General features: G+C 21.3%; 1 protein-coding gene across 1 annotated transcript; it reads right to left on the bottom strand.

The window, feature by feature from the left end:
- Window positions 1–4,423: 4,423 nt before the first annotated feature.
- LOC129610311 (neural/ectodermal development factor IMP-L2-like) lies at window positions 4,424–7,986 on the bottom strand. Its single transcript, XM_055522847.1, has 4 exons — window positions 7,439–7,986; window positions 5,869–6,126; window positions 5,216–5,717; window positions 4,424–5,143 (listed from the first exon to the last, which is right to left on the bottom strand). Coding segments are annotated over exons 1-4 (771 nt in total). The 5' UTR covers window positions 7,448–7,986; the 3' UTR covers window positions 4,424–5,141.
- Between the last annotated feature and the right edge of the window lie 3,052 nt (window positions 7,987–11,038).

Raw genomic sequence — 11,038 nt, 5'->3', positions numbered from 1 at the left:
CGTAATTAGCTGGTTTCAAATTAGGTGTTTCATATAAACAATTAGAAGTATTGACAACTTCTTTAGCTGTTTTAAAATTCACTATTAGCTGGCTCAACTATTTGGAATTAGTTGAATGCAATATTAAAAAGATTAGGTGATTTGTCTACTCATTTAGATGTATTATCTAAAATAAATAGTTGAAAAAGTTCAACTAATTTAATTAGATATTTCACCTAAACATTTAGTTATTTTAGAAAAGAAAACAAAAAAATAAGTTTACAGTTTTTATGTAAATTCCTAATCAATGACTACATTTTTAAATATTTTGACTACAACTTTAGTTGATTCAGCTATTTCATTTTATATCAAAAGATTGACTAAAACATTAGCTGAACTACCGAAAACATTAGTTGAGTTATGAAAAGATCAAAATGTTTTATTTAGAAAAAAAAAACAAAGTACCGCTACATTTCTTCTTCAATAACTACTTTTCTAGATATTTTAGCTATAACTTCAGTTAATTCGGCCACATTATTTTACTTAAAAAGGAATTAACTAAAACATTAGTTGAAATATCGGAAACATTAGCTGAATTTAGAAAAAAACACTTGTTTTATCAAGAAAAAAATTCAAAGTACCGCTACTTGTTTTGTATTCTAATTTTTAAAGTATTTGAAAAGAAGCTAGTATATGGTGAATATTGGTATAGTAAACAAGCATAGTTTACATTTTCAAGATTTTGTGAAATAAATTTTGGAACTTCTTTGGTAAGTTTTTATATAATCAAGTTATTTTGTTTAACTAACCAAAAATATTCAATTGTATTTTAGATCGAATTTTGACTTCGAGAAAACATTTTCACTTCACAAAGGAAGAACCAGAAAAACATTAAGCTTTTATCAATTTTATAACAAGATATTCAAAAGTAATTTGAAAAATAAATTTTGACTAATTTTTAAAAGTTCTATAACAATTATTATTTTTGATTTATAGATTGTAAAAATTATACTACGACTATACTATAAATAGAAGATAATACTATTTTGAAACCACAAACGATAAAATTTTACATACGTGGCCGAAACAAAAAAGCAATGGCAAACTTCAATTTATTGTAGATGGACAAAAATCTTTTGCATTACTTGTTACGAAACGTGATAAGAAAATTTTTTATTATATAAAGGAGGAATACTAACTTGCCAAAAAATTTAACAATACAGAACCTATCATCATTGTTGTTGGCTGTTTAGAAGAACGTTCATGTTTTTACATTAAAAATAATGTGAAATATCTAAAAAAATAAACAACAAAATAAAATTACTCGTAAATGAAGCAAAACTTAATTTTTATTTTATAACATTCTTTTATTTTCAGGGTTAAATCTAAATAAATTTAGAGAAGAGCCTAATTTGTTTAGATACTTTTTCTAATATAATAGGTAAAAACCCTATTATAATTAACTAAAAAATAGTTATATTTTCTATTCTCTAACTAAATAATTAGGTATATTATCTATTGTTGAGAATATTTTTTAACTATTTATTTAGGTGAAATTCCTATTTCTTTAGTTAAATTTCAAAAAGGTTTTAAAATAAATCAACTAAATGATTAGGTGAACCGACTATTTGCTTAGTTGCAATCCACCTAAATTTTTAGGTATTTTAGCTAGTATTGTAAATAAATCAGCAAATTTATTTGGTTAATTTTCCTAATTATTAAAAAGTAAATTCAGCTAATTTAAATTAGGCAATGTAGCTAAATAGTTTAGGAGGCTGAAAATCAAGCATTTCATTAGGTGATTTATACTATTGTTTTAGCTAAATGTTCTACTCTTTTTTTTCTGTGATTGAAAATTTTTTTAAAATATTAAATTTAATATTTCATTCATAATTTAAAATTCATTTATAATTTTAAAAACTGATTTTTTTTTTATTATTGTTCCCTTATGTTACGTACAAATTTAACAATAAATAATTTGCATTGCAAAAAAAAACTATTTTATTTTCATGAAGTTCAATAGGAATGTAATAAAATATTAGTAATTTAATTCAATTAAATTTTATGCTCTAAATGAAAGTTTTAAAAGTATAATTTTCGATTTTTCAAAGTTACAAATCCCTATGAATATTTAGAAATTTCATTTTTCCAATAAGATTACTCATTTCTTCAATTGGATTTTTGCATTTTTTCTCAAATTATAAACTGAACGTCTGTCCTTTAAAAGCAAAGGGAATAAATGTTGTACACATTTTAGAAATACGCAATACGGAATAATTTTTCTCACTCGAAAATTGTATTATGCAAATATGTGATAGTAGCTGACTTTCTTCTCATTATTTTACTCGCCAATAACTTCATTAATTTTTCTTAAAATCTTTTGTTAATTTTGCTGTAATCCTAAACGTATGCAATAATTACAACATATTAATACAATATTAAGAAAACAATATAATATCACATTAAAAAACATTAAAATATTTTCGCTTGGAAATGTGCTACTTGGCAGAATTAATATTTTCATTATCTATATGATTCACGATTGGGCTTTTGAAGTTTCTAGTTTTATAATGAGTTTATTTTAAATTACATAGAGACTAGTTTAGAAATAATGTATATCAATTTATTTTGCCTTCATTTGCTCTGATTATTATTGAAGTTTTCATATGGTTTAATTTACTTTAATTTAAATTAAGTGTTGGAGCAGTTAAGTTTCGTAATAAATCTTTTTTAATGCTTCATAAGAAAATTCGATATTATTCAATTTTTTTCTTAAAACAAAAAATATTGTTTGCAATTATTGGAACGACAAAAATAATTTATAAAATTAATTAATTAATACTAAGTTTTGCTAAAATTATAAGTCTATTTGAATCTATATTTTTCGTAACCATATTACAGAGAAATTACATAAGGTATGAAAAATTATTTCTATACACGGGCACTTAGTTTCTCTGATATAATCATAAGTTTATGATAATATCTTTATCGTATATTACAATAATTTGAATTGCGCCCAATAATTATACTATTATACTGCCAGAATAGAAATATATACTATATACTATAATATATACTACAATAGAAATCATCAAATATTAAGTGCTCTTAATCGTGTATTAATCGCATTAATTATACAAAATCCAAGATAATGAAAAATTCATTATTACTTTTGAAAGAATATTAATATATATTGTTTAATAATCCAATTACATAATAAAAATTTTATATAAAATTTTACATATTATAGAATATAAGCTGATAATTTTTTTTTGTAAAGCAAATATAAGAAATAATGACTGTAGTACGACGCTCATACAGTGATAACAATTTTAATCTAGTGAACAAATATAAATAAAAATATTTTACATATGTATAAGTGTATATGGGTTGTTTTACGCCGCCCAACGTCTATAATATTTTATATTTCATTTCATACCCTCTTTTCTATAAAATTTTTCTTTTAGTTTAGAAAAAAGATGATATGAAATAGATTTTTAAGCTTTCAATAATGTAGTCCAGTCTATAAAAAAGCGATATTATTAATTTTATTGTGTGTATATACAAATCAATTGTATATGTAATATGGTTATATATAACGAAAATATAATTTGTACCTACATCTTTGATAATTTTTTTTTACATTTGAAAAATTAAAGTTTTCTAATCTTTCAATGTTTTTCATTTTAGTGTGTAATTCAAATTTGTTCATTTTGCCTATATGAATTAAATTTCTTTTAAAATTTGAGATTATTACTATGCGAAATTAAGTTTTTAGGACAAAAAAAAAAATAAATCAAATGAATAAATTGATTTTTTTTCTCAAACTTTTCAATGTATTAAGTCACCTTCATACTATTAAGCAAGTCATCATTATATAATGAGCTTATAAATCGTATATTAATATTTCATTACATCAGACGAAATTTGCGGTATTGTAGTTCATGATGATCATTGTTTATAGATACAGAAATTATTAAAAAAAATCTGTTTTCTCTTTCACCTTGAAAATAAGTTTTCAAGCTTCTTAGTTAAGCAAATTTATTTTTCAATTTAAGATTAAAATGTCAAATATCTCATAATTGTCAAATTTATATAATCTTATAATTGCCAATAATAATAATATACACGATAATTTATCATTAGCTATAATATTTTTTAAATGTATTAGTTCTGAAATTATTGTGAAATATAAAAATAATTATATTTGGAATATGGTATAGGTACCCTCGTAAATCATTTGATAAATATTACAGAAAAGCAGTTCGTTTGGGTTCTGTTGAGTCCAGTTGCTACATTCGATATCATATTTTATAATTTCTTTGATTAGATTCAAAAATATCATCCCATGGAACAGAAAGTTTATTGGAAACTTAATTGTAAATTCAAGAGTAAATTTTCGATTCCAAGAATTAAAATAAAAAAACAACAAATTTTTTTTTCATTGAGATTATCTTTTTAAAGAATACTTTATTATAGGCGATTTTTATATATCGATTTTGAGTAACATTTACTCTTAAGTACATAAAGAACTATAAATTAAATAAATTTCTAAATTAAATAAAACATAATGCAAGTTAATAATACAAATAATTTAACGTTATCTTCATTATTTACTTTTCCTTTTCTTATTCATTTCATTCGACCTCATCTCTCTTCTTAAATAAATAATAAAATTTAATAATTTTATATTTATATTTGACCATTTCCACACGTAATCATATAACAAGTATGCATGTATACAATTCTCGGTTTTAATTCACTTTGAATACGTTTTATATACTTTATACTCTACTTAGTTACAATAAAATAAGTTTTAAAAAATGGAAAATGTATGAAAATTATTAAAAGAAATTTATAAATAATATAAGATAAATTTAAAAAAAAAAATCAATAATACAAAAAAAAAAAAAATTCTAGAATTTTCTTTTTATAAAATTTACATGAAAATTAATGAATTTTGTAATTATTGAGTATTCTTGAGAAGTAGTAAATACTATTCATTTCTTAAAGCTATATGCATAGGTTTTCAAACCCTATAAATTATTATACGTTCTGCGTCGTTCCAATTTTATTTTTTGTACAATTCTTTATTGTTAAAAATAGTGAACTTTTTTTGTAAATTGAAAATTTTCCGCAACCAAATAGGTTTTTCTTTTTAATTCTGTAAATAAAAATAAAATAATATTTTAGTCCTATACTCAATTATTAATTGATAAAATGTGTTGTGACTTACATTCATCTAACACTGGGTAAACAAAAGTATTAGCCGAATCACGACCATGTGAATTTTCTACAATACACTTATATAATCCCATATCTTTCCATTGTAAATCTGTTATTATTAAATCACCATTATGTGTTACTGTAAATCTTGAATTATTTTCATTAACAATGTTATTATTAAAATCAATCCAAAATTTTTTCACTGCTGGCCTATGATTTGGATGTGATGTTTGACATGGTAACATCATACTAGAACCAATAGTACCCATAAATAATGAATAATTTTGAATAATTTTTGGTGATCTTAGATTACGTTTTTTAATATTAATATCATTACTATCGGCTGGTGGTCTTGGTAATATTGTTGTTTTTGTTATTATCTGTTTTCCGGTATGTAATGATGTTGCAATACATGAAAATGTTTCTTTTTGTTTTAAATGTTCAATAACAAGTACGGAACGTATTTTAACAATTGTTGCTGGATTTGGTGAATAATTTTTAAATGGATCAAGCTAAAAATTTATAAATAAAAAATAAATTTTAAAATTTCAATGAAATTGTCATAAGAAAATAAAATAGAAAAGAAGATACAAACGAATAAGATTTAAATGTGAAAATTTACTACATAGTAACAATAAATATAATACATATATGGATATTTACCTCAGCCATATTTCCTGGGACCCATTGTACACTAAGATCTGATGAACCTAATGCTTCACATTCAATTTCAGCTACTGAACCAATTTCATATTCAATAGTTTCCGGTGGATATTTTGTAAATTTCACAATTCCTTCTTCTTCTTTCTCTGATGATGTCAGACCATTCTCTCTTAAAACTTTCTCAATATGTGGTCGTGCTTTTATTTCATTTACCATCAAAGAGATTAAAATTGAAATAATAAGAATTGTTGCTCTTTTCTATATATAAAGGAAACAAAAAAAAAAAAAAAACAAAATGAAAAATAAATAAAATAAATTATTCTTATTGATTAAATTTAATTATAAAATTTTATTTGGACTATGAGTCCACTTAATTATAAATGTCAATATTTAAAGATTATGAAAATCAAAAATTATAACATACTTATAATACATAGATAGTATATATATAATTAATTAATATATTAATTTTATGTGTACATAATGTAAGTACTTATATGTTGAAGAAAAAACACGTGATTTGAACTTTCTTTATTCTTCTTTTTCTTTTCAATAATTTTTTTTTTTTATAATTTGTAATCAGTAATCACATATTTGCTTTTGAACCAAGAACTTTTACGCCTAAAATTTGTATGCCAATCAGTCTTATATATACATTCATATATATATATTTGAATTAGTGTAAATATGTTTTGTATATACATAAATATTTAAATTTTATATTTGATCAATTTAATTAATTGAAAAATTAAAACAAAAAAAAAAAAATTTGAATATATTGAAAAGGTCGTAAATTGAAAATTCGTAACCTATGTATGTTAATCAAAACGAGTTGTAACCAGTTTTTTTTTTATTATAATACTTAGATATATATGTACAATATGTAAATGGAAGTACTAAAATTTATTATAATAATAAAATTGACTATTAATTTAAATTACTTATGATTTTATTTATGATTAATAAAAATATTATTACGTTTTATAGTTTCATTTATTGTTAACGATTATGTTTTATTTTATTAACTAAATTAATTTTGAAAATGATTTATTTGCGAATGTTCTCATTTATAGACTGGTATTAATAAGTATATCATAGATATTATAAAAATTAGCGTTTAGAATTGAATTAGAGTAAAATATTCTGGTTAAATATATTGTGACGCACAATATGATTATAATTTTATTGTTTAAAAAACTGTGTTTATTGATTTTACAAATTCTATAATCAAACATAAAAAATTTACAATATACTAATTGGAAATTCATTCCGAAAGTCTTAAATACATATTAGGGTATATTTAAGCATTATTTTACAAAACAAAAATTTTAATCAATTTATAGAAATAATTTTTAAATAAGATTTATATTAATTAAATTTTGCTATAAAAAAATTTAATTAAAATAATTCTTTTTTTAGAAACGTGATTATTCGAAGATTTATTTTATATTATTTATGTATGTTACATTATATACATTATCCGAATATTATATAGATTTTAATTTATGTATTATATACATACATAATCTTAATAAAAAAGAAAATGCTTTTTAAACAAAAAAAAACTTACCAAATTCATTTTGCCTTTTATGTATTTGACTTTTTCTGATTTTCCTTGATTCTATATCTTTTTTATTTATTTATTTTTGTTTTTATAATATAAAATTAATTTCACAATTATTATGTAATTTCTCTTCTTATATGTATATAATATATAATTTTATGTCATGTGACCGATGATTTATTTAGTTTTAAATTTAACGTTATCAAATAGTAGTTACAATTGTCATTATTGAATTTTGCATTTATAAATGACATAAGGTTAAAAATAGCTTTAAAAATTTTTGCTATTTAAAAATTCAATTTTTATTTTGTACTTTTTTTTTTGTATATTCTCAATTTTTATTTTGGTGTTTTTTCTTTTATTTCCACAATTTCCTTGTTGTCTTTTTTTTGATTTTTTTCTTGTATTTCTTTTCTTTTTTTAAATAATTATATTAATAGATTTAAAAGAATAAAACAACGAAAAAAATATTATAAAAAAATATTCATAAAAGCAACCAAAAAGCAAATTATCAAAATTTATTCACAAAATGAGCGTGCACTTTTTATCTTTTTCTGATTTTATTTTTATATTTAATGAAAATGTTTTTTGTTTTTTTTTTAAATAAATTTCTTTTTTTGATAAATTTCTTTCAAATGTCTTTAATATTGTACTGCAATTTTATATATTTTATTTTATTTTTTTTATTAAAAATGTCTTTTAATTTGAATACTTAAGATTTTATGATTTAAATAAATTCGCTTGATATTTATTTCATTTTAATTTAATTGTATCAAAAATTTATTATTTTTTCTTTTCTTTTTAATTCATTGATATATTATATTTATAAAATTGTGTGTTTAAAATAAAATATTATTTTTATTTCCGCGATTATATTTTTCAATGTTAAATTCAATTGACCAGTTTGAGAACTGTGACAAAACTGAATGAGATAACTAAATTTTTGCTCCTTTATATACGAAACACACTGAAAATAAAAAAAAAATCAATGCTCGCTACTTTAGTTCAGTTACACTATAATTGTATTGTGTATGATTGTCACTATATGTGCGATGTTCTCTTTTAAAATATTTTTATATTAAACAATTCAATTTATAAATAAAAACAATAAAAATGAAACGAATTGAGTTGAGAAGCAAAAAAGAAAAAGAAAACAAATACAAATATAAATCTTATCTAAATAAAATCTTTTCTCAAAAAAGCAAAAAAAAAACAAAAATTAGAAAATTGGATCTTTACTTTACATATTAATCTCCCTACCTTATATACATACCTATCTATTTACTTATATATTACCAGCAGTTTACAATGAAAGAACACAACTCTTAGTGACCTTTGAGGTTCCCGGTAACAAATTACAGTTATTAATCTTTTCTCACTTTTTCACAAATTTACCTACATACATAAATATTATATACTACATATATAAATACAGCAACAGCAGGAAAAAAAAAAATAATAAGAAAAGAAGAAGAAAAAATTTTTATTTTCTTATTATATTTTTTTTTTTTTTATTGCAAGATAAATTTTTAGTGGTGACTTTCTCACGTAATCGATCAATGATAATATTGTATGTAAGTATGTAAGTAAGTATCTTTAAAATTTAGTCATTTTGAAATTCAAATGAAAAAAAAAAAAAATTTTTTTTTTAGTTTTTTTCTTTGTGTGTAATATTAGGAAAAGGCATAGGTTAGAGAAATTAAATGGAAATTTTCGGCGAAAATATCTTTAATTATATTTTATACTATTTTATTTATAACTAAATATACATAATATTATGTACGTAGTTAAAATGAATATTTCTCTTATCACATCATCATTTTCGAGGTCAAATTCTCAAAAATGTACTTGTCCCTATATATGCTTAGTTTTTTTTTAGAATGGAACATATATAGTAAGTATTTGTATGTAACAAGAAATTGAAGAAATTTACTAATAAAATATTGAAATTAGTATTTAAATAAAAGTATAAGAATGTCATTCAAGGCACAATTTTTTGACCGGAGGGTTCTGGAAATTTTTTTTTTTGGTATTTAGGAAAATTGCAAAAAAATTGCCAAATTTTTTTCTAGTGTAATTTAATTTGAAAATAAACTTGTGAATAATACAAGTTTCCTGGCAAGAATTTTTATTAAAAAATTCATTAATTGTTTAAAAATTTTTTTCTCCTTTAATTTTCAAATATCATGAGATTCTTTCCTTATATATATGTACCTTTACCTATTATATTCAGATAAAATATTTTGCGAATATTCGAGAATATTGCGATTATTAACTGCGATCAAAATTTTGTTTAAAATATTTGGTTATTCAGTTTTTGATGTTAAGAAAAATTAATATTTTCAACTTTAATTTCATTTTTCTTTCTACGAAGACATGTTTTGCAATAAATATATGCTTTTGGTCGAGCACAGCAACAAAGTTTAACCATATTAGATGATTAATTGATATTTGACGGTTTTTGAATAAATTATAACGTATGCTGCTTAAACGAATCAGGTTAGAGATCCACATGTAGGTGACACTGTTTATTCGTTTCGTTTCACATAATTTTATAAATTTTGAATGATTGTGGCTATTTCGTTTCTTTTCGCACTACTAGATACGTAATAGGTAAAATTTTGATTCATTAGCTATATATTTTTTTCAATATTGTTACCAACGTGATCAGATGATTTAATTATATATAATAAAAGTGTACAGTAATTATAGAGTAGAAAAGTATCAATTTTATGCCTTTAATTTTTGAAAATTAATTCAAATTATTTTTGTTTTAAAATAGTTTTTGACGTCTACATGATTTTTATTTACAATTTTCAATATTCTTTTTATAAAAATTTTATAATTATAAATTCAATACAATTTATTGTATTATTTTCATAAATTTATTTTATAAAATCATAAATTTCTAGTATATATAGGTATATATTTATGTATACTATTTTGTAACATTACAAAAATCTACTTAAGATTATTTAAAATTAAATTGAAACCACGAAAGTTAAAAATTTCCATTAAAACATTTTATTTTCTTTTGTTATATAGTATTATCGTTAAAATACTCGCATTGTATTTTCTGTGCTATATATGAAATGCACACATGTAATGGGTGATTTTTTTAGAAAAATTGCTTATATGTTCATATACAAATTTTTCTTTGATTCGGTAACGTTATTTGATTAAATGATTATGAGGTTTTAAGTGTTCTCAGAAAAATAATCTAGAAGTCTTGATCGCTACTACTTAGGTCTAAAACGTTGTATGTAATAATTAGTTATCGATAACCTTATTAAATAATATTTTTTCAATTTTTTAAGCTTCAGTTTCTCTGTATTGGAATGTCAGAATAAAACTTATTGAATTTGACAGTGACATTGTAATGAATCACGCGTAAATGACAAAATCCCCCGTTATTAATTTTGTATATATATACTAAAATCTATACCTGACATTTCGCTGATTAAACGGAAATTTTTTTTTTTGATTTCTTAACTATTAAAGCTAATTCTTTTTTTTTACAGATAATTACTTTTGTTTAAATTCCTACTGTTTTTTATTTCGTAACATCTAAAACTATACTATAGGTATTATATCGAATTGCTGTAT

The sequence above is a fragment of the Condylostylus longicornis genome, unplaced genomic scaffold (genome assembly GCF_029603195.1).
Source record: "Condylostylus longicornis isolate FDR11 unplaced genomic scaffold, ASM2960319v2 ptg000044l, whole genome shotgun sequence".
Taxonomy (NCBI): Eukaryota; Metazoa; Arthropoda; class Insecta; order Diptera; family Dolichopodidae; genus Condylostylus; species Condylostylus longicornis.
This window is presented reverse-complemented; position numbering and strand designations above follow the sequence as displayed.

Coding starts and splice junctions, on each gene's coding strand:
- LOC129610311 (XM_055522847.1), bottom strand. Junction 5,718..5,868: donor TCCCAGGAAATATGGCTGAG/GTAAATATCCAT, acceptor ATAAATTTTTAG/CTTGATCCATTTAAAAATTA.